The 25093-nt window shown below is 37.0% G+C and overlaps 2 protein-coding genes and 1 long non-coding RNA gene across 3 annotated transcripts; all 3 read right to left on the reverse strand.

Moving 5' to 3' along the window:
- Positions 1-7772: 7772 nt before the first annotated feature.
- LOC147864750 (transcription factor MYC2-like) lies at positions 7773-11079 on the reverse strand. The gene has a single exon (XM_087318900.1). The coding sequence runs from the start codon at positions 10870-10872 to the stop codon at positions 8044-8046; it is 2829 nt and encodes a 942-aa protein (XP_087175026.1). The 5' UTR covers positions 10873-11079; the 3' UTR covers positions 7773-8043.
- Positions 11080-17105: 6026 nt separating this feature from the next.
- Positions 17106-20405, reverse strand: LOC147864751 (uncharacterized). The gene is made up of 3 exons (XR_015529691.1): positions 20088-20405; positions 17821-18297; positions 17106-17760 (listed from the first exon to the last, which is right to left on the reverse strand). It is a non-coding gene; the product is annotated as an uncharacterized LOC147864751 (long non-coding RNA).
- Positions 20406-21722: 1317 nt separating this feature from the next.
- Positions 21723-24705, reverse strand: LOC147864752 (DNA-directed RNA polymerases II, IV and V subunit 9A). The gene is made up of 4 exons (XM_087317612.1): positions 24583-24705; positions 24316-24391; positions 23453-23611; positions 21723-22038 (listed from the first exon to the last, which is right to left on the reverse strand). The coding sequence occupies exons 1-4, from the start codon at positions 24609-24611 to the stop codon at positions 21958-21960; spliced, it is 345 nt and encodes a 114-aa protein (XP_087173738.1). The 5' UTR covers positions 24612-24705; the 3' UTR covers positions 21723-21957.
- Positions 24706-25093: the final 388 nt, after the last annotated feature.

Consider the following 25093-nt stretch of genomic DNA (forward strand, 5'->3'; position numbering starts at 1 on the left):
TTTAGCCAATTGATTGACTAGTACAACGCACATACCATGTTTGCCCTAAGTGTATTTACTTATACATTATATGGGCTATTTACAAATGTAGCCACTACTACTGTCATTACTATAATAACAACAATAGTTATTTAGCCGACTGATCGACTAGTTGAACCGACTAGTCTACTCTAGTGTTGACTGTCCAGTCGGCCCGACTAATCGGCCTTATCTTCAACCATCCGGTCAGCCTGACCAGTTGGTCGTGTCTTTGACTTGGATTCTCCTACTAACGACTCTCCTTGTCTTCGACTGTCGGCACTCAGCCCGACCAGTCCGTTGCTCCCATAGGAGAGACATATTCCTAACAATCTGATCGTGGCTCGAGCCCGGAAAACCAACACACTATATATAATGAATGCTTCATTATGCCGAGGGGAAGTGAACGTGGCAATCGATACAATGGGTCACGAGTTGTGGCACAAGAGGCTATACCACATGAGCTAGAAGGGAATGCATATGCTAGTCGAAAAAGAACTCCAACCGGAGGTGAAGAAAGTGCATCTGGATAAGTGTGCCAATTGCCTGGCTGGCAAGCAAAACAGAACCTCCTTTCAATCGAGGCCCCCGATGAGGAAGAAAAGTTGCTGGAACTCGTGCATACTAACGTATGCTACGTGGACACAAAGTGTCATGGTGGTTCACAGTATTTCGTGAACTCGGCAGGCTTCCGGTTTTCTGCTCTGTCTATCCCCGTGAGATTCTACGAGGCGTCTGTTCGCGCTGGAAACCCGTGTGCTCCCGACCAGAGGCTCACCATGGCTCATCATTCTGTGTGTGTGTGTGGGTGTGTGTGTTTCGAGAGCGCGTAGCTCTATTACCGATCGAGTCTGGTTGTATTCCTCCCTTGTTTAATCCATTTCGTTTCATTGTATCCGATTATTCTCTTTGTGTTGAGTCTGCATCTCCATTTTGTCTCCATCGGCCACTTGCATTTACCCGAGTCTTGAGCCCGTGAGCTCATCGTCCGACATTCGGTGGTTAGTACAATTAACCAAGTCTATGGGTCGATAAAGATATCTGGAAATGATCCGGTCAGCCTTTCTTTCCTCACCGGATCCTTGGTCTCAGACCCCGGTGATCCCGCCCCATTCCAACACATAACCACGGAAAACCGCGACGACCTTACAAAGGTGCTCCATAGATTCGGCATGGAAAGCGCGAAACCAATCAACTCGACACTGCTGACGAACTGCAAGTTAACCAAAATATCAATGTCCAGAATCAAAAACCAAGAAGGCTGAGATGTCAAAAGTCCCTTATGCCTCGACAGTCGGAAGCCTGATGTATGCAATGTTTTGCACCAGGCCAGACATCGTGTATGCAGTCAGAGTGGTTAGCTGATACATGAGCAATCCTGAAAGAGAGCATTGGTTGTTGTGAAGTGGATACTTCGGTACTTGAGAGGGACCTCGAGCATGTGCCTCCGATTCGGCTCAGGTTACCCCACATTGGAAGGTTATATTGATTCGGACATGTCGGCTTATGTGGATACCAACCGATCCACGTCAGGATACGTGATGACTTATGGGGGAGCCATTTCGCAGAAGTCAAGGCTGCCGAAGGCCATGGCGTTGTCGACCACAAAAGCCGAGTACATGGCCGCAGCAGAAGCCAGCAAGGAAGTAATTTGGATGAGGGAGTTCATCGGAGAGTTGGGAATTTGGTAAGAGGAATTTCAACTCCATTGTGATAACCAGAGACTGTGTCATCCACTTGCGAAAAATGTCACCTACCACTCGAGGACCAAACATATCCAAAGAAGATACCATTGGCTCTGAGAGCGAGTAGAAGAGAAGGAGTTTGCTCTAGTGAAGGTGCATACAACGGAGAACGGGTTGGACATTCTAACGAAGGTGTTGTCGACCGAAAAGTTGAACGAGTGCCAACAGAGGGACAAATTGGTGAAGTACCCCATGCCGGAGTGAAGGGGGAGTTTGTTGGGAAAACAGGTTTCTCCCGATAAGCCAAGGCCGAAATCAAAAATCAATTTAATAGCCGATTCAGGAGACTATATTTGTAAATAGTCTAAATGTGCCCCATGTAGGCTATACTTGTAAATAGCCAGAAAGTTGTATAAGTATAAATACAACTAGGGCAAACTTTATCAGTGTAGGGTTGAATCATTGTTGTATAGTTACACAGAAGGTAGTGGCCACTCTAACTGTGTGTGTGTGTGTGTGTGTGTGTGTGTGAGAGAGAGAGAGAGAGAGTGTGTGAGTTGTAACTCAACCGTCATCTATTAGATGAGAATGAGCTCGAGGTCGGTACCTGCAAGTCTCATTGTATTCTTCTCTCTACATAGTGATCTGTTTCTCGGGGCTTGTGGACCCCTATGGTTTTTCCCTTTCAGGTTTTCCACGTTAAACATCTATGTCTCTGTATCTATTTCGTTTTCGTGTGTCTGTGCACAATTATCTTTGTCTTTGCACTTGAATACATATACGGGAAACCGGTTGTGGCCGGTTCCGATCCTAACAGACACATGGATAGAACAACCTTACAAATGTATCTATCTTAGAACAACTACATCAAATGAATTTTGGAGAGATTTAACATAAATTCAACCAAATTTGCAATGACACTGTTACCAGGCAACCTTAGGCATTTTGGGAAAGAGTTTTGTACATTTGGTCTGATTGGGGATCATATCAAGTCAATACTATATGTACCAACTGACATTGACTCCTTGATGTACGTGATCGACTTAACCCATGTTGTTGGTATAGTAAGAAAATTTATGCACAAACCTAGTTGACCACATTGGAATGTAATGAAGCATATATTCATGTATATTTCATTAGCACACAAGACTTAAGCATAAGATGTGGCCCAACAAACCCTCAACGTGACACAACCAGCTTATAAAAAATGCTTGGATAGTTAAAAATCAACCTCGAGTTATTTCTTCTTATTCATAGGTGGAGCAATCTCATTGAGATAAAAACTTCAGGAATGCATGACGAACTCAACGATTGAAATAGAATATTTAGCTACACCTGATGCTACCAAGGAAGCATTACAACTCAGTCTACGAGTTGGCACTTCTCAATAGATCATTCTAAACTTGGATCTAACCTTACATAGTGATAGCTAGTGTGCTCCCTTTCAGGTGAAGAATGTAGTCCATCATTCAACATCAAAACATATAGAGGTTTGATATCACTTTATTTGAGAATGCCAAGAAGAGACTTATCAACAACAAGATTTTGACACTCGACAACGTCTTTGATGCCATGACCAATTTAAAGTCTTTTGACAAATTGATTATGATCTTTGCGCACTCAAATGGGCTTGAAACTATTTTTAACACTAACATTAAGTTGAGTCAGTTACCTAGTGTATGCTCATTACAAGGGAGTTTTAAATTATAGAGTGCTTGTGCACTGTGTGGTAATGGCCAGATACATCTCTTTGCATCATATGCTCTGGTATAGCTAGCAATTTATATAAATATAAAAAAGAGTTAAGTTAATCCTAAGGTGTATATAAAGATACAACTTGTAATGCTTTGTTGGTTGCATAATAGAGAATAATTTTATGTCTCAAAGCAATGTCTTATTGTCTCTCATTTTGTCTCTTTTAATGCCAGCTTCCATTTTGCTTCCAATTTGTCATATACAAGTCTTTAACATTGCGCCTCATCTTCAACCAACCATTTGCTACCCATTACTTCTAACAAACTCAATGAACTAGAAATATCTTTGCATTAATGAAGTGGATATTTTTTATATCCCACTCATTCTCTCAGCATTACTAGATTGATCCCAAATCCTTAACATGAAACCCAAGTCCCCCCTCTTGTGTCTAAAGTTTATTTATATTGTATTTACCATTAATTATTGTATTCATTCACCAAAATAATAACAACAACAATCTTTCATGGCACACATTCAAGGATGCAAGAAGATAAATCAATGTAGTCGCTTTTCTATTGATGAAAATGATCTAGATCAGTTTGGGATGTTACTCCTACAAATGGACTTACTACAAATGGTGATTCCTTATGTCCCAACATTTTTATTGCTTATTGCAAATGGTGTAACAGTATGTCCCAACACTAATGATGTTACATGTAGAAAACACTATGGAAATAGTGTGATTGATTATATGCTATGTTCCAAAGATATTTTGGTCTAATTGCATATGCAAATTCTCTATTGGTGAATGGACACTGGAATGTGACTATAAGACTTCGTGTATTGACCTCAAATGTATGAAAAGGTTGGAGTGTGAGAAGGTCACGAAAGACATTAAATAATTGTATTTGAGCATGAACCTTAGATGAGCGCCCATCTATTTAAAGATGGTCGAGGATATATTACAAATTGTAAAGATACAATATACTATTACATTAAGAAATTGGTGTCTTGAAAGGCAAGCTTTCTTCAACATATAAAGGCCGAAATGCCCAAGTGGACGAGAAAGGAAGCACATGCATGGATAAGTTATATGTTTCATCATATATTGAAATGTGGCATGCCCTACAATTGGGTAATGAATTGGTTTAAACCTTTACACAAAGATGGAGATGTAAATAATATAAACAACTATCAGACCATCATCACGGGCTCACTAATGGCCAAACTATTTTAATATATATAATGGATTCAAATGTATGGGCTAAAACTAATGATAATAGAGAATGTGGAAAAACTAGCTCTCAAAAACACCATAACACCATTCATCACCTTGTCAACCTCCGAGTATAAACAGAAGAAAGTCACTTGACAGGTAAGGGTTTATATTAATAGAAGAAAGTCATTTGCTTTATATACTTCAAGAAAGCTTTTAATATGTCACCTCCTAAGAATATTTGGAGGCTCATGGAAGAAGTGGAGTGCCAAGTGAACCTATAAAAAGGTTATATATTGTAAGTGTATGTGCGATTAAATTTCAATTTCCTAAACATATGCTTTCAATTTCTTGAACTTATAAGAAGGTTATATATTGTAAGCGTATGTGCAATTAAATTTCAAATTTTTCAATAGCATTGTGGGTGTTAAGCAAGGATGTCCATTCTCACCAACTCTATTTGGTCTATGCATTGATTATTTCGAATAAATGATTGCCAAGTTTATAAAGGCAGAAGGCATTGAAGAAGTCATCGGGAATGTAGTGATCATGCTTTTATGCAGACGATATGGTACTTTTTGCGAATACTTTAGGAGATGCACAAAAGCTTATAAAGGCATTGGAAGAGTTTTGCACGCGTACAAAGTTGAGTCTCAATAGCTCTAAAACAAGATTATGCTCTAAAACAAGTTCCTTCAAATCATAGATGCAATGTTTATGTTGCAATTAGATGCAAGATATGAGAAGATAGCTTGTAATATGGGATACAACACCTTCATGATTCATAAATAGATTCTTCTCTCTAAATGAGGCATTTTTGCAATGTATAATGACATGGAAAAATTACCGGATTCATGCTTAAACGTTATGATGCTTATGTTCTACCTAACTACAAAATCATATACTAGCCTTGTGCACAGTTGTCATTGTCAAAACAATGGCATCTATGAGGTTGATATTATAGTGTAATTTAAATCTATATCTCATGCAGTTGGCAAAACCGAATATTCCTTTTCTTATAGTGTAATATATCTCAAAAGCAATGCTTTGAGAGTTCTTAAAATCTAGTCCTCTTTGCATAATCTATACTCGTCTATGCATCTAGGACTCAACATTGATTCTTAGAGACGAAATTTTGGCCTCTCAAATATACCCTTAAAACATGTTACACACAATTGATTTAATAAGAATAAGGATACATTATGGACATGATAGTTTGAACTTTGTATTATGTAATATTCTATAAATGATAGATTTCTAAGGTACTTCGGAAATTGAAACACATTTCTTACACATGTTTGGATGAGTTATATTGTGCCTAAAAACTTGTGGAATTTGTCTTTCGTGATTTTGATAGTAAAATTTTTTGTGCATGATCATTTTCCATGGTCATTAAGAAACCATGAAATCAACATGGTATGAATCATGTCAATTTATCCCGAACAATTGTAGATCCACAACGTCATAGGCCTAAGAAATATAAGAAGAATTCGAATACTTGACGTAAACTAAAGGAGTTTTAATGTGCTACGGCTTTGACGATTAAACACTTTTGATTGAACATATATGCACAACTTTATTATCCTCAAACTTGTGGAGCTTGTATTTTGTCATGGCTTACGTAATAAATGCACATTTGCAATTTAATGATATTTTTCCTTGATCAAGTTGGGTGGGCCATGTTGAATTCACAAAAGCATTACACTATAGGTCATAGGACCTCGGTGCATTGAAGTAATAGTAATATGTGGGATTTGTAAGGAACAAGTATGCATACCCTCCGATATTTCAAGGACACATGTGGAAAGTTACATTTTGTGATAATTCCAAGTTTCAGCAAAACTCTCAAATCTAGGATAAAGTTACGGGACTCAAAATCCCTTTCAATGTCTCAAGTATATCATTTCTCATCTTGAATTCGATGATGTGTGCTTACTAGGAAATGCATTATTATCGTACCATATGTCCCACAACATTACAGAGCACTAACCATTTTTAAATTGAGAAATTTGATGTGACATGTACAATGAAAAGAAGAGGCAGAAATCAATGTTTAGATGCTATGACAAATAGTGAAAGTTAGGAACATACAAAAGGATTTGATCCATTATTTAGTTTCACATGCGCATTCTTTAGCAACACAAGCTAAGTGATCATTGTTGGAACCCACCTATATATGTTGTATATGATTGATTGTACCATTAGAAACAAATAAAGTGATGGCATGTAGGTTTTCCAAGACTTTTAGCAACGTTTTCGATTAACATTCAATTTTCGAATGCTTTTAAAAAGTTTGACAGAGATCAAAGCCGAAAATCTACAAGTAGGGAAGTTCGAAGTGAACTATTGTTTTTGAGTTGGAAAAACACCTGTTTTTTTATAGCTGGAGGAAGTAGAAAATCGGTATGGTTTCAATATGAGAAACAAGAGGAAGTAGAAAATTGTTATGGTTTCAATACGAGGAACAATATGTGTAATTATTTCGGATAACCAGCTCACAAAATAGACTTTTAGTCGGTGAATTCTTCACTGCAAAAAAGGTCCTAGTAGTCCATTAGAAATTAGTAAATCAATCCATTTTGAAGTGCATCAGAGATTCACTTCATAAAAAAATTCTCATGTTCAACTCAACCTTTTGGATGTTTCACTAATGATGAACAGCTTTAAACACCTTTCAAAATATAGAATCATTTCCAAAAAATCTCCTCAAAACGAGCTCAATGACGAGTGTATAATATTATTGTTGATCTACGAATTAATTCATATTGTGGTATATAGGAGGCTGAGATACCCTTGCTACATCAATTGATTTTTTAGAGCTGTCCTATTTTTAGGTTATTTTGAACTAGTTTATCTATTAAGGATGAGAAACAAAAGATAATATGGCTTCAATGGACTCTGATAAGAATTGCATTAACCAGGGTTCCCAAAAGAGAGACCACAATGGTGAGACCCATTTACAGACACCGGAAGGAGATCACAACGAAAAGATCAACAGAACTAGGAGAAGACATCCAAAATCTGCGAAAGTTCCAAAGGATGGATAGAAAACCAAGGATTGTAGGGTTTGCATTAGAAAATCTCACAAAACAATGTTTTGTCACAAGCATTGCATGCAATGGTCTTGTTGATGGGGGAAAGATATGTATGTGTACATGTTTGATAAGAGACGGAAATTGTTGATATTCAAATACATAAACAAAAAATTGCCACAATACATAACAGGAAGCCATGACAACCCTCCTTCAAGGAGTCACTAATATACAACATTCCATGTCAATTGATAGGGTCTTGGGTTTAAGATTAAGAGGTTTACATTTTAGAGGCTAGGGTTTTAGGATTACAGGGATGAGGGTTTAGGGTTTAGGGTTTTCAACTCACTGCTACTTACCTCGAGCTATCTTGCACGCATACACACAAAGTGAAGCATCATGAAGAAACATTGCCACTGAGTGTATGAGATGAAAGGGCATCAATCAGTTGTTCCTTAGTCATTTGGAATAGGCCACCTTTCTTCATCTTCACAATGACCTTCTGGAGGATTGTGTCTTGAACAAGTGCCACAGTTGCATGGTGTACCTCCAATTGCATCTCCTCCAAAGTTAGCATGAACTTTGCCACGACATTTTGCTCGAACCTCGAGCTTTCTACCTGTAGAAGAGCTTCTCTCCCACGAATAAACTCAACACTGACAACCAACTTTCCATGTGTATATGATGAACTAATTGGGTTGTTTCGACTACTGCCACCACTATAGCTAGTCTCTTTCCAAGTGGGTGGCGAAACAAGGTTTTTTTCCCCAGACTTTTGAAAGTTCCCGCTAGGAGAGACGATCTTATTATCAGCTTTTTTCCCTTCATTTAGCTTCCCGAGTAGCTTTTTCCTCTCAATTTCTAGGCTTTGAACCTTAGACCTAAGCTCCTCTATGTATGAGGTTGCATCAGCTAACAGTGAAGCTTTATCCATCCTAGACACATTGGGCACTACAGCTCTCAGTGCATAGAACCTTTGATTCATCTTCTCACGTCTCTGTCGCTCAGCTTCAACATGGTTCAATGGTTCTTCTCTCCCATTGGCTGGCTTTCTACCCCTTTTCCTAGGTTTCTTTTCGCTTATAGATTGACTACAATCCACATCTTTGAATGACGCTTCGGCATCCGAAAGTTCCGATTCGACACTCGAATGGAGATTACCAGCAGGTTGTTCATTCAACAAAACATCTTTCCCTTCATTCATTGACTCTCCTTTCTTCCTTCCCTTTGTATTCTTCTTGTTTTCACATGCGAATGTTTCAGCATTACTACCTTTCACATCTAGCTGATCACACATGGTATCAGTAACACTGGGTGTATGTGTCGCAGTGCCACTACCCCATTGTCTGTTATTAAAATGGTCCTTGGAACTCTCACTACTTTTCACTGAGGATGCTTCCACTTGTTGATGGTTACCATATGTTTTCTTCGCGAATACATCAATGCTTGATATGTCACCCACCTTTTCACCATTTTCACTAGGGGCATTCATTAGATGTTTATCCAAGTAGCTTAATTGTGCATTCTCTCCTCTTTCGACTAGTTGGCTATGAATCTTCCGTTCAAGTGATTTGAATTCATGGTAGATCTGTGATCCAAGTGAGGACTGGCCTCGATCCTGGTCATCAATTTGTTTCGCAGTCGAATTCAGGTATGGCTGAGACACATCAAATGGACTAAAATTCTGCGTGTATGAATCCGTCATGATTTGACCCTGGACAATTGATTTCTTCTCACATTCTAGATCTTCTATCTTCTTAGACTCTTGCTGGTCTTGAGCTACTACTACCATAGTCTTTGCGGCATCATTAGAGCCTTCTACTAGCATTGGGTTCTTATCAAGCTGCCCTCCTTCAAAGGCACTACTATCCTTGCCTTGCTTGGAATAGTGGTTATAATGAAGCACGTCTAAACGTGCCCCCATCTTCTTGTTTCCATCTTCAAATTCTGTCTTCTGAAATATTTGTTGCCACATCGACATGTCACTATCATGACCTGGAAACAGGTTGTCGGAATATGGGCTATTTTGGTGAAGCAATATATTCTGCTGTTGCAACGCATCTCCATGAGGTGCCTCGTGATTAACGAGACTACTTCGTCCAGTCTTTTCAATGTTGACTAGACCACTCACCTGTTGACCTTTTTCGGTGATCATGTCTGGAGTGGTCAAACCCAATGAAGAAGTAGAACCCACCTTCACCATCAGGGTTTGGCCTGAGTCAACAAGTGCCAGATCGTCAACGACAGGTGCGTTCAAGTAACCAAACTCACTGCCCGTAAAACTCGGGTTGTTAGTTTCATTGAAGTCAACCATCCTGAGAGGGCTAACTGAGAAATACGACATATCCATGTTATTGTTGTTACTAGGCATCATTATCGAGGGTTCGAAAACCTCTTGGACAAAGTTGAGAAATGCACGATCCTCATCGATGATATCGGTAGATCCAAGCTCGACCACGCCATTTTGTGTTGGGACACACAACATTGTTCTGATACCAAACCTATATGCCAACTCGGCTCTCCGGCAGTTAAAGCCATGGAGTTTTTCTTCGCCGGTGAGCCAGACATGTCGTGTGGTTGCATATGATTGGCCAGGGGTACCGACACCGATTGCGAACGAGCACATCATAGAGACAAGGAAGAACCACTCAGTATCTGTAACCTCGGTATCAATTGTATCCAAGCCTGGCGTATCATCATCGCCGGTATGTGTTATCAATGCTTGCAACTCCCTCAAAATTCTTCGTCGGAGCTGTTGGTCAGCCTCACTAACCGAGATAGGCCTAGGGTTCAAATCTGCTTGCTTTTGGTTGAAGCAACCATCGCCCCATCCAAGGACAAATGGTTGTTCAACATGGTGTGCATCGGTGAGTTGCCAGAAGATGGCATAAGTCCACACTTTAGAGCCTGTTTCAACAAGGGATTGAAGCTTCTGTTGAAGGTTATGGTCTTCATATAAGTGAGCATTGGTAATAACATTAGCACTATGATTGTGATGATTATTAGTATCGATAGTTGTCGTGGTGGTTACTGGCGGTGCTGCTGAAGTTGATGTTGTTGTTGGAAGAGTATATAATTTAGCTGATTGATGATCTACTGTATTTGTTGAAGATGATTCATGCCATAGATTTTCGCTGTTGTTGTCATTAAAAGCTTCCAATATAGCCACATCATCGTAACACCATCTGAACTCAGAAAATAGATCTGTCTCTGTTGTATTACTCATCTAATCCTTATGGTGGGTTTCCTTTTCCTTGGCTTTTATTTTTCTTGTTTCTTGTATCAAAAAAATTCGTAAGAAGAAAGTAGCAGAGATCAACGCTAACCGGCACGCTGAATCATTGAACCCAATTCAACACATAGATGTGCTTTTGTTTTACCTTGGAAAGCTAAAGTTGTTAGAGATCTGGCAGGAGGAGCATGGAGGGAGTGAGGAGAGGAAGCCATTCATTCATTCATTCAATGGGTGAGTGGACCACTGCGACTGCGGCTGCTGAGACAGGGACAAAAGACAGGGAGACACAGAGAAACAGGGGAAGAGACAGACAGACAGACAGACAGAGAGCCCAAAAAAAAACAGGGGAGGAGGAGAGAATCTGAAAAGAGAAGAAGATGATAATTGGAATGAAATGAAATGAAATGATAATATAATGAGAAGAGAGTAAAGTTTTAGAAGAGAGAACCAAAAAAATGAAAAGAAAATGTGAAACGAAATGGAAGAGACAAGTTGGAAGGAGAGAGAGGGGGGGCTCTGGTGGGCTCTTTACACACACACACACACACCCCACATGTGCGCGTGTGAGACAGATACAGACAAAGAGGAGAGGAGCCTCTCGATCGTCTCTCTCTTCGGGTCTCTTCTCAGTTTGTGTCCGCCCGCCCAATCCCCTTCGTCAAGGGAGGCAATATTCAAATTCTGAAGATTGTTGGTTATCGGGGGGGGGGGGGGGGGGGGGGGGGGGTAGCTCAGGAAAGCTTACATATAGATGGTTATATTGTTGGTAATGGTGTTGCCTCGATAACATAGGAAATGGCATGTGTCCCACGTGCTCTCCCCCCCTCGCCTCCCCTAACGCCTTTCTCAAAGAACAAGCACGTAGTGTTAACATCTATGCAACCCTTCAACTCCTTTTGCCATATGGAAAAAAGGATGAGAAGTTCGGAAATTCATACGAGCAATGAGAACACATCAACAAGGATTTACTCTATCAACCCCATCTCAACAAGGAGCTAGGGTGAAATTTTAATCAATTTTGTTTTACTAGCCCTCTTGGGTGAGACAGGATGCCACGTAGCCCCCTCTACATTACTATTTATTCACTTCATAAAGTACAAGATAGATGTGAAGGAGAACATGTGCTCTTATGTTTGATGCTCTTTCGAAGGTGTGTAATTTATATATATGTACGTATGTATGTATGTATATGTTCTCAATTAAACCACTCCTATCATATCAAGGTTATGCAATTAGAATGTTGCAAGAAGCCACTCATGGTTCCCTATTGAAGATCATTCCCCTCTCTCAAACTCCCATAAAAAGCTTGAACCTCTGAATCTCATCCTACAACAAGAGTTGAATGTGTGAATATCATTGTACGTATAAGATTAAAGTTGTTTTAACCATGTCTCCCTGGACTAACTAAACTTGTTTTTAACTAGTCTATCTCTACAAATAAGGGATGAAACGATTATATTTATTGAAAGTGTAGAGTCTTGATATTCTCTGGCTCTACCTCAATGATAAGCATAATAGTGCTTTTGTCTTTTGCATACTAATAACATGTTTAAGATCCCACAATTCTATACTAATAACAATATGCATAAGCTTCTACATACTTGCAATAAGTGTGTGCAAAATTAGTCAATCAGGACATGGTTTGCATGAGAGCAACTTTAATGTTACGTTGTTTTCTGTTGTCGACCTTATGTCAGTGTTGCATGTGAACACATACCTTGATCTCGTTAACTAATGACAATGCATGACATGTGATCAAATGATGACACGGTTGGATCCTAGAGAAATCTAGTTTGTGTGCTCAACGATAATGCCTCCCTTTTGGATACTTTTTTGTAACTATACAGAGTAGTTGATGAATTGAAATGACCTTTTCAAATATTACGAATATCTTTATTCTCGTCCAATTGTAGAAACATCACCAACTTCGAGGTAGAAGCAACGTGGAAACTCATGCCCTATCCAATTAATGAAGAAGAAATTTGTAGAAAGAAAGATGAACAAGGTTCACACGAAGAAATCATAGTTCCTCACATCCAAGATAAGGTTGCACACCACCTATTGACTCAGCCCTCCTTCAATAATTGTACTACTTATATTCTTTTTCTTTGACAATAACTTTCTTAATACTTTGTATGGAAAGATAAAACCAATAGGTATTTTACATAACAACCAATGTGTTGGTAGTCATGCTTAAAGTGCCTTGCCATGAGCCTCCTTCATCATTGCCCTCACATATGAGCAATTCATATTGATGTATGTAGATCATTTTATTGTTTGGATTTCAATGTTCGTTTCTATATTCTATATTTGTAGGGGGGTTTATCAATTTTTCAAAGGATAATTGTGCACCATAATTTTATCCCCATAACATTAAAATTGGATTGTTATTGCTACAACATGATTACCTACAATGTTGATCGGTATTGGATGTCTTTTTTGTTTGCGAGTGGGTATATTTTACTTAAAATTTTCTAAAGCCAAGACCCATATAAAACTAAAGATACTAAGATTTAAGCTCGTCTATCTATACACACAAGCGCGCGCGTACACACACACACACACACACGAATGTTAACCACTAGTTCCTTTATTAATTGCAACATAACAACCTTCTTACATAAGAGTTCTCATCCATAAAACGATATGGACTAATTGTACCAAAAATAAATCAATGTCCCCTTCTTGATAGTAACAACTCCTTAGCTTCAAAATCTACTTTAACTAATTAGAGTCAAACCGCATCCAATATGACCCAATCAATCTATTCAATTTCCAAATGGAGTGCATAAACTCATTTTTTGGGGGGGAGGGGAGAGATTAAAAACAATTCAATATGCTTTTGCCTTTAATATTATGTATGGATATGCAACATCTAGGGCCTACGAGTTATTCGAGAGTAAGAACATTATGTGTAGAATTATCCATCCTACATTTTGCATGAATCACAATTTTGGTATCTTTTTCCTCTACCTAAATTGCATTAGAATGTCATGTGAATGTGATCAAGAATGTTCTGGCTTTGCTACCTACCCAACATATGTACATATTGTATTACACGACTCTTTCATAGTCTTCTTCCATAGGTACTGTAACTAGGGTAGCTTTTACATTTACTAGCTATACTATTTTATAGTTTATAATTCAACTCACACATCATATAATATCACGATTGCAACACTTCTAGGTGTTATAGGCCACTTTAGGCCTTACAAACATTAATGTGCTCTTTCTTTGTTTCATTGCTCTTGTGTCAATCTTAATCTCTCTATTAAACCTATGCACGAAAACTTGGGAACCACAAAGAAACAAGCCCTTCACAAAAATGTGAATATAAACATGAATCATGATGACTCGTACCATCACCATCACCATACAAACCTACATAATTATCCAATCCCATCCTAATGAATCGTCGTTGTGTTTCCACATTCATACCACTCTTTGTGATCTCATATGGGAAGGCTATGTAGGAAAGAGAATGTTGGCCTATAAGATCCAGTGAAGATCCACGTATGGATTTAACTAGATTTATAATTAGTAACCTGATAAATTCATTAAATTACAATATCCTCACATTGGCAAAACTATATATAACATGGACAAATGACAAAGTATAGAAACACAACTATAAGATTGAGAGACAAAAGTGATTTGTTACAAACAAATGTTATTCAAACTCAACCACAAATGTCCAACTTCATAGTGAACCATTGTAAACCTTGGGAATTTCAACTCACAAAAATATTAGGTTAGATGTCTTAGCCTAGTCATGGACTTAAGAAAGGGGAATGTCATCAATAAATATATGTATATGCAAGTGATCCTTTTGGCCCAAAATCATGAACAATCGCTATTTGTTTATAATATATTTTGGTTTATTTAAGCAGGGGCCGTAAAGCAATAACAAAAGTTTGAAAGAGATCTATAACCAAGAAATAAGATCATGTTAAACTAGTTCGAATGTATTTACCATTACAATATATGCTTATGCTATAGTATAGTAAGGTTGGCATTAAAATGTTTATTAATCGATCCTTAAATCTATGTGCATAAGGTGGGGTAAATCACATGATGTCCTCTACACTAGAGCATTTTAAAAAGGAAACGCCACTCTTTTTCCTACACCTCATAAAAAACTACTTTGCTTTTTCTTACTTGAGCACATAAAAAGGAAATTTCACACTTTTTCCTACACCAGGCACCTCATAAAAATCTACTTTGCGTTTTCTTACTTGAGCACATAAAAAGGTCCCACTTCATTTGGAATCCCGACTTCCAAAATTTTGGGAAATACAAATTCATCTTTCTGTTTTTTTAAGATTCACCTTGGTATTAACGGAAAGATGCCCAAAGGCCTCAAAGAACTCATACATGAAAACACAACTAGCATACCCACATCCACCAACATGTCGAAGAACAAAAGATCATCTTCTAATTTGAAAACAAACTCATCTTCTAATTTGAAAACATTGAAGAACTTTGTAACTTAACCCAATAAAAAGTAATGCCTTTTTTTCATCGATATCTAGACTCGTGCATGTATGCACCAATTTGTTGCTTGGCTCTTTGACTTGTTTGGAAAAGACAAGTAAATATGAGTTCTCCACTTACGAGCATTTGGAGGGGTGTTCTTCCGGGGAAAAAGAACACTAAGAAAGAGAATTCCTTTCCATTTTCAAGGTTGACTAAAAATATTTCTTTTCCATTTTCAAGGTTGCTAGAACTTTTCATTTTACAATGAAGTCGATCCAATATATGTTTTCGCAATTATGCCTAGATTTGGCCAAAAAGGAGATCTCAAGATACATTTTTTAGTTCCATATGAATTTTGGATATTTGTTATCTGTTATTCATTTAGTATTATTAATGGATTGTCTGTGGCCATTTTGCAACAAATAAACGACGAGGATGGGAGGTTGAAATCTTGGCCTAAGGCATAGCACGAGATTCGAAAATTTAAAATTTCCATTAAACAAGAATATTGAGAAAAATAATTCAAATGTCCTCCAAAAAGTGTTTTTTGTAGTCGTCAATGCATTGATAGAGGAAACCTTGAAAACAAAAGACAAAACCAAGGTAGTTTGACAACTAAGAATTGAAGGGCAAGAAAATTTTGTGCAACTACGAGAAACATACATCAAGAAAATAAATTGTGCCTTTGTGGTAGCTTTTCACATTGATCTTGAAGGGCATTATGGTGAGGACATCATCATGCCATGCAAACATTTACTTAATCTATACAAGTTTCTTATGTGCAAAGGGAATTTTGTTTTATATATAAGAGAGGGTCCATCAATGTGTGAATGCAAAATGTTCAAAACTTCAACTTCATCATTCAATCATTCATTTATTTCATACTTTCCCATGTTTCTTTATTCTTTTCACATTCACCATGTGGATATTATTAGTTTAATTTGATCAAGATCTCATTCATGACCTCCAACCTAGCATGGCCACTTTCAAGTAGCGATGCAACCATTATATAATAACCACAACCTTGCCTAATTTCAAGACTTCACGGTTATCTACGTGGGGTTTATAGTACCTTTCAATCTACTCTTAACCTTGGTTCAACATCCATATTCATTCATCTTCTATAATGAAATCAAGGTATGATAAATTTTGTACCTCCTATCACTTTGGATGACTTTCTTTCACACCAATAGTATGGTAATTTGCAATTGCATTCATCAATGCATTGAAGGTCATTGTAATCTTGAGTCACCCTTAGCAGAAGTCAAAATTCTTGATATGATAGTTTTGCATATCAAGAAACATATAAAAACAAAAGTTCAACCACCACCCAAAAGGAGGTTTGATGTAGGGACAAAATGTCCAACATAGTTTTTCTCTTTTGGGTGGGGGGGGTGGGGTACCCTTCATGATTTTTGAAAAGCTTTTTTGCCACATGATTTGAGGTATGCTAAACCATGAATTAAAAATGTACCACATTCACATTGTAGTTGACATTAAAGTGGATCATATTGTACCCATTTTGTATACAAGGCTCACCCAATCTCACAAAAAGAATTTCCCCAACCATGACCATAAGAAATATCAAACTTGTTCCTGTTACATGTACATCACTAACAGATCCATATTGGTGCAACTGTGAGAGGAGATGAAAAGGTGAAAAGGATCTCATTCGAACGAACAAATTTTACTCCAAAATGCATATAACCAAAATTTGAATTGCAATTACTAACCTCTACCAAGAGATTCTACATTGTCATCAACTTGTCCCTCCGACAATGGGAGCCTAAAAAACCAGTGTTTCACTATCCTCCAAAACTCGCTACTTTTGCAATCCAAGCAGCTAGTGGGATTGAGACAAGGAGTCGAAGAATCACCACCCAACTCATGATCAAGTTCACAAGGATATTATTCCAAGGGTGGGTTGCTTACAATGAGATGGGGATGAAGCCTCCTCCACATGCCTAGCCACTTGGTCATATGTACTTGTCTTCAGGTTACATACCACCCTTCAATTTTAGTGTAATGGACTCTACACCATTGATGCACACATGCATGGAAATAGATAGCAAATGAATATAATTCTTTGAATGTTACAAACCATTTTCAGACAGGCAAAGATCAAGGAATCACCCATCTGACAGTTAAGCTGACATTACCCACCTTACATCATAAATGCTTCTTAAAAGATAATGATTCGCTGAACGTATTCTGCATGATAGATGGTATATGCTACAATCAATGCTAGGATCCATTGTTGAAATGTATCTTGTCAAACCGATTATATGATTCAACTCATCACACAACTAAGATACTAGTGGCCTTAACTCGCTCAATTGTTCGAAGGTTTGGTCGAATGCATCACATGTTTCACCTCATCATACATTACCAAAGTAGTCCCAGCTGCAGTTTCTTGAAACATATTTGACACAGCATCTCGGTAAACATGGCACAAACATTGACTGCAATTTGATAGAATTTCTCCAACAATCTGAAGCTTGCTGATATCTTCTGCTCTAATCTCGCCTGTATCATCAAAGAGTATGACTAGGATAAGAGATCAATCCAGCAGAAGTGGTTACCACTTGAACCAGTACCCATCTTCAGCAAAAAGGAAGGTCATTGTCCAATTTCGTGGGCATAAAATCTTTAGCCGTATCAAAGCCTCCAAGATATATACCTTCATGAATGACCATGCCGATCGACTTTAATTACTCCTGTCTTTTGTATAGATTATCTCAAGGAAATGCATTAAACTGAAAACTGGTGAACATCCAGTGTTCCCATATCCCCCAATCATCGTGCATGAGCTATATCCAGTGGGTATCTACAACAAGAACTATGCATACAACTGAAGCAGTAATGAGAAAATCTCCCTTCGCAGTTATAACTAGTTCATTACTCTTATGATCTCCACAGATCATTATCTTGAATCAAGTCCTGAACAAACAAAAAATCACACACCTGATAAATGAAAGAAAAAAACACCAGAATATCGTAAGGTTTTGAAATTTACCCACGACCGTTTGGCTAGTACTAGATTTTGAAGGATGAAATTTTTATTTTGGGGAGAATTAGTAAAATAACCTGAACTTATTTTGATGTTCTCGCCAAAAAGAAAATAAAGCACAGTCAATGTCGGTGTTAGCCTCTGAGTAATTGTAAGAACATAGAATAGTGGTTATTAGTCTGCTGTAGTAAATTTGAGAATGAATGACTACGTAATTATCAAATCACATGAATCCAAAACACATATGAAATGCCAAAACAATAAAGACTGATGTGAAGTTACGTTAGAATTATGTAGTTCATCCGATATGTCTCTAGGGATCTCTTGCTGAAGGCTTATGAAGGAAATTAAGCTTATGAATGAAGGATTCTAACAGGTGGATATAATCACGTCTTTCAGTATTTTGATTAAAACAGTTAAGTATTTAAGTTTTTCATTAAGATCATGGACATTGACTGTGCTCAGTTGGTTATATGAAGTAACTATCATCTGGTTAACTTCGAAACTCATCTTGATTCCAAAAGCTATGCATTTTATGCTTTTCATCAAATATGGAGAAACTCATACTAACACTCAATAGAGATTATAACAACATATAGTCGGCTTGAAAAATGAAATGTTTTATGGTAAAAGTATAAATCTTTAGGGTTTAGGGTTTAAACCTAATGTATGAAATAACATCTAAAATACAAATTCGAATTTCAATGCTCCATGACTTACATTCCTAGGTTAAAATTTAGAAATGGAGCTCATAAAAATTCTTTCTCAAAGCATAAACTTACATCATATTTCACCAAATAAACCATGAACCCAACCGTATGCATAGAAAAGAAAAGAAAAACGTCAAATCTATGCCATTATTCATCAGATAAACCTTAGTTCTTAAAACTTTACCAAAACTCACTTCACATTACATCAAATAAACCACGAAAACCTACAAGGTTCACAAACCTCTTAAAACATAAAAACTTTTTCAAGCCATTCTCAAAACATAAAAATCATATTTCATAATGTAAATAAAGAAACCAATAAAGGCAAATAAAAAGAAAAAGGAAAAGAAGTAAAATCCATAGAAGACTTCAACCTTTTCCTTTGTTTGCAAGCAACCACATTCTTGAAACATGAACAACATTTCATCATGAGTAATGAGAAACTAATGAGATCTATAAAAAAGAGTAGAACTTGTACCACACTTCATCATAACCTTTTTATTTTCCACAACCAAAAACAATCTCAAAACATAAAAAGAAACTAAGAAACCAATAATGTTTATAAAACTCTGAAATTATTTGCAAACAGTGATTCTCAAAACATAAAACTTGAAATACATTTCACTATATAAACCTAGAGACCATCAGAAAAGTGAAATCCACACCAAGAAACAAAAAAAAAGGCAAAACCCATATCACATTTCAATATATAAATCGGGAAACCAAAAATATCTCTAAAAATAAATGCACAATCCATATCAGATTCCACTATATACACCAAGATGCTAATATCAACAACATCTATAAAAGAAACGCAAAATCTGAGGCACATTTCATCATTTAAACCAAGAAACAAACAACAGCAATACAGATTTGAAAAAAAATTAAGCACCATTTAAATCAAAATCATTTAAACCAAGAACCCAACAAGATAAATGAACGTTTGAAAACAAATTTCAATTTCAGTTCTTTTTAACACAGCTCCAATGAGAGTGAAACGAAACTCCAACCTTGCAAGAGGAGTTGAGAGAAACAGGGGGATAGTATCAAAAGATACCACTACCATTACTGCACCAAAGAGAAGTGATCCCCTCTTCTCTAACAATCCTGCAGAGGCGATGGGGCGAGCCTTTGTATCAAGTGTAATAGGCGGCACCACACATTATTACCAAATTTCTGTACATATTTGTTTTCCCCTCGCACCAGTGACGAATCACGATGGAACATGCCTAGCGCATGTCTCTTCTCGGTATCTCACCATACTTAGTTGGCTTCCATGGATATCTCATAGTTGCATTTCTATTTCTAATCAGAGTATTTGATATCCACATATATTTGCAATGCTTGATCAATGACATCTCTTTTTAGTGCATTGTAATGGAAACTCAAAAAAGAACGCGGAAAATAAAGTGTTATGAAAAGGCCGAAGCTCCAGCTTATAAGGGGGTTTGGTTTGAGTCAATAAAATGCATATACCTTCCCTTCACAATGTGAGCGATGATAGCTCTACATTGCTTCTTTCAGGATGTTCATATGCAAGAGGGGTTCTAGTTGTTTGGTATTGTGTTTGGAAACTTGTAGTATTTACTAATATCATAGTATTTTCTGATTCTTACTATTATATAGATCATTGACACTTGCAAACATGATAAAATACACGCATTCCATGAACCAAACAACAATTAGTTCAAACATGCATATCTTTTTCATGACATTTCAAAACGAAGTCCAAACAATTTGTGATCAATGGTAATGGAAACTGTAAAAACACAAGATTATGCTTACACAAATGTTTACCCAATAAAGCCTTGAGATTCTAACGTCATTGACAATTGCATCCTCTAAGATTCAAGGGTTGCCTAGTTATCACCATTGCTGAGTTAAAAAAACAAGTATGACACACCATCTATATATGTATTGCTTGTTGGAAAATTGAATTTAGCCATTAACATTGCCTCATTGAAAACCAAGTCAAAACTTTGAGAGCCTAGTTTCAAAGACATTACAAGGCTTATTTTCATGACATCAGAGTGCATTGATCTCTAACTAAAATTACCTTCAACATTTATGCAAACTATAATTGATCTCATTCAGCATACATAGCTCAATAGTTGCAAGTTGAATTTATAGTCTAGGTTATATTATTCATCAATATATCAAATTATATATTCTTGATCTGCAAATGAGATATTATAATACACTCATATTAAGAAAATCCACCCCCCATATTATAATAACACTCATATTGAGGAAATTCATCAATATCTCAAATTACACTCATAATAAGGGAATAAACTGGCATGAGATAGTACTCTTATTTGCTTGTACATGGTACACCATACTTCATTATCAAATAAAAATCACTAATAACAATAATGAAAAGACACTCTATCATATACTTTGACACATAAGAATTCAGATTATATGCACATCATGTATTTATTTATTTGTTCTTTTGTTTTCATTCAGTGTTTGCATGTTCATGGAGGTACACAGACTAGTGGGCATTTCAATTAGCTAGGACAGTGAGTTTCTCTATTATCATCTTTTCACAAAATCCACAGAAATTGAGAAATATGGAGACCTCTAAGGCAGCCACACAGAAACATTGATATGATTGAAGCGTTTTTGCTGACACAAGTTGATTAGACTGAATAATGATGGTTTACGTTTGCTTTCTTAATATGGTTGAAAAATAAGATGGAGAAATTTACAATCAAGTCTTCATATGCTTTCATCATTAGTTCAGAAACATGTTAATTTCCAACAAATGACTGTCAATGTGATCTATTATCTCATATTAGTACAAATGGAAGTTACCATTCAGATTGACGAATTCTATTCTATAATTGAAGAAACGGTGTATAAAACATAAACCTTTTAATCTCGCCATTTGTGGCCACAATTCACATTGCAGCATACAAAAAACAGTGTCATACCTTCCTCTCCTCTAGTAGTAGCCTGCAAAATTTAACAATCTCTCTCTCTCTCTCTCTCTCTCTCTCTCTCTCTCTCTCTCTCTCTCAATTACAATGTTCATAAGTAAAATTCTTGAGCATCCAGTGCCACTATTCAATCTCACATATACTAAGAGAAAATGTTTCACTTTTGTGCACATAGGTCGAATTTAACCTGTGGAAAATAAAAAAGATTCTCTGTTTATCTCTTACTAAACAAGAGAAGCCATGGCCAACATTTCCCGAGATCAGCATGTGGTGGGTCTAGTTAGCATTGGGTTCCAGTTGTGCATCCAAGCATAATGTTGCGCACTAGAAAGTTACTTTGGGTTAGGCTCTCCATTGTTAGTTTGAATGAGACTTTACTGCCCTCCAGGGGATCTACAGAACAGTTTCACAAGACTTATGTAATACTATATGAGGTGCTTATTAGATTTGTAGTTCTCCATTGTATGGGTGTCACGCTTTTGCACTAATTATGAGCTGACAATCTGCCAGACCAGCATGAGCATATGTGGTTCTTGCATGTCCTACCGAGTTGTAACTGTGACATTTAAACTGCAATATATACCAGAAGACCACAACATACAGTGTTTTCTATGAGACTTCTATTATCCTAAAGGCAGCATAGGATAGAATGCATTACATTATATGCAGCAATATGAAGAAGAATCATGAGTACATGCAGAGTTTCAGAAAACCTAAAATTGAGACAATATGTCCTGAACAAATGTAGCCTTTGTTTAGATGTAAAAGCTCTCCGATGATCACTTTCAGATCGAGCCAAAATGTGACAGAATTTCCTGAACAAATTGTAAGCTTTGGGAAGCCCATGGACAGTTTCTGATGAGCCCTAACACTGTGAAGCCTAAACTTGACACAGAGAATTCTTCATAGTTTCAAATTATGCCTACTTGACGACGTTCTCAAACAAAATAATCTTTCATTTTAATGAGAAGCAGAAGGATACTGTAAAATTACCTTAAACAAAGTATAAGCTTTTTTGCAACCATTAAAAATAAGATGTCTTTGTACAAACCTAAACGCACTGGATAATATTGTCAGACAAAACATAAGCTTTCTTTTGTGCAAACCTAGAAGAATTAATGCATACTTACCTTGCACAAAATATAAGCTTTATTTTTTCAAAAACTAAAAGTACTGCATAATTTTCTTGCACAAAGTATGAAATCTCTTTATACAATCATGTAAGAATATTGCATAATCTCCTTGAACAAAATATCTGCTTTCTTTTTGTACAAACCTAGATGAATACTATACAATTTTCCTTGAAAAAATATATATGGTTTCCTTTTTACAGACCTAGAAGAATACTGATTAGTTTGCTTGACAACTTTCTTTCTTCTCACAATACTTGAAGAAACACAACATAATTTCCTAAGAAAGATGGTCCAAACCTGGAAGAATACTGCTTCTCCATGATTGCAAACAGCACAACGCACAGCTTTTGTTCGAGGTAAGGTCGGATCAGAAGCAACATCTTGCAAAATTTGAGTTCTTTCTCCAGCAGAATGATGGACCTCATTTCTATAAACACAGTTATTGTCTGCTACTTCCTGTGTGTATATATATATGCATATAAACACAGGCAGAGTAGATAAACTCTTAAAAAAACATTGAGAAGTGAGAGAAAAAGAACATCATATGTGTGTGTACTAAAAGAGTAGAACGAAAAATCCATCCATCCCGCAAAGTTTTTGAGAGTTTCGCTGATTTGTTTGAGAAATAAGATCACTTTTCTCATGCAAAGAAACTCTCAAAATGCATTTGAAGGCAAAAAATTAATTCTCAAAAAACGTTGGAAAATGAAAAAAAATACTACTCTTGACCAACGAAATTCTCAAAGAAACAGCACAAAGTGAGAGACAATTTGTTGCCTTGTGCTAAAGAAAATCTCAGAAACACATTGAATGAAATTATGAAGAGGTAGAAAATTAATATTGATCTCGGCCAAAGCAACTGTCAAATACATTGCAAGTGACAGAAAAATATATAGTGAACTCTCAAATACGTTGAAAGCTCGGGGAGATTCAAAAAATGACATTTCTCACCGGTAGGTCAAAAAACATGGAGGAGGTCAAAGAGAAATTCCCAATGATAAACCCAAAATGAGCAATTGAGAAACAACAAAAAACGTAAACGAACATTTGACTGATCTGAAACAAAAAAATAGGCTCCAGAACATTGCAAACGAGATTGGAGAGAACAATATTGTCACTTTTGGAACCATATTTTCTTACAAAGCAATGGAAATACATACCTGATGGTCACAATTTCGGCATGCGTAAAGAAGAACTTTCTGGTCTCTGTCTTCGCGTGGGTACAGTATATTGTTGCTGAAACGGAGAGAGAGAGAGAGAGAGAGAGAGAGAGAGAGAGAGAGAGAGAGAGAGAGAGAGAGAGAGAGAGAGAGAGAGAGAGAGAGAGAGAGAGAGAGAGAGAGAATGGGCAAAGAAAAACTGAGAGAGAAAAATAGAAAGAAAGACACAACGAAAGACAGACAGAGTGAACGATAATCAGAACTAACCATTCTCTGCAGAATTTCATGGTACTCATGGTTGTAGCGTCCCTTCTTCCGCTTCAAACTGCGATTCTCTGAGAGAGAGAGAGAGAGAGAGAGAGAGAGAGAGAATTGGAGAGAGAGATTTCAAAAATCGAGCATAGAACGAAGAGAGCTTCTCTAAGTAAGGCCATCATGTTTACATACATACATGCATGCATACATACATGCGTTACATACACACACACACATACATACATGCATGCATGCATGCATTACATACACACACATACATGCATACATACATACATACATGCATGCATGCATGCATTACATACACACACACACACACATGCATGCATGCATACATACATACTGTCTAACTATACATACATGCATGCATTATAGACACACACACACACACACATGCATACATAATACATACATACCTGTCTAACTATACATACATACATACATACATGTCTAACTATACATACATGCATACATACATATACATACATGCATGCATGCATTGTTA

Source organism: Azolla caroliniana, unplaced genomic scaffold (assembly GCF_043228905.1).
Source record: "Azolla caroliniana isolate FFs.n. ecotype wild unplaced genomic scaffold, voAzoCaro1.0.p SCAF_4, whole genome shotgun sequence".
NCBI classification, from domain to species: Eukaryota; Viridiplantae; Streptophyta; class Polypodiopsida; order Salviniales; family Salviniaceae; genus Azolla; species Azolla caroliniana.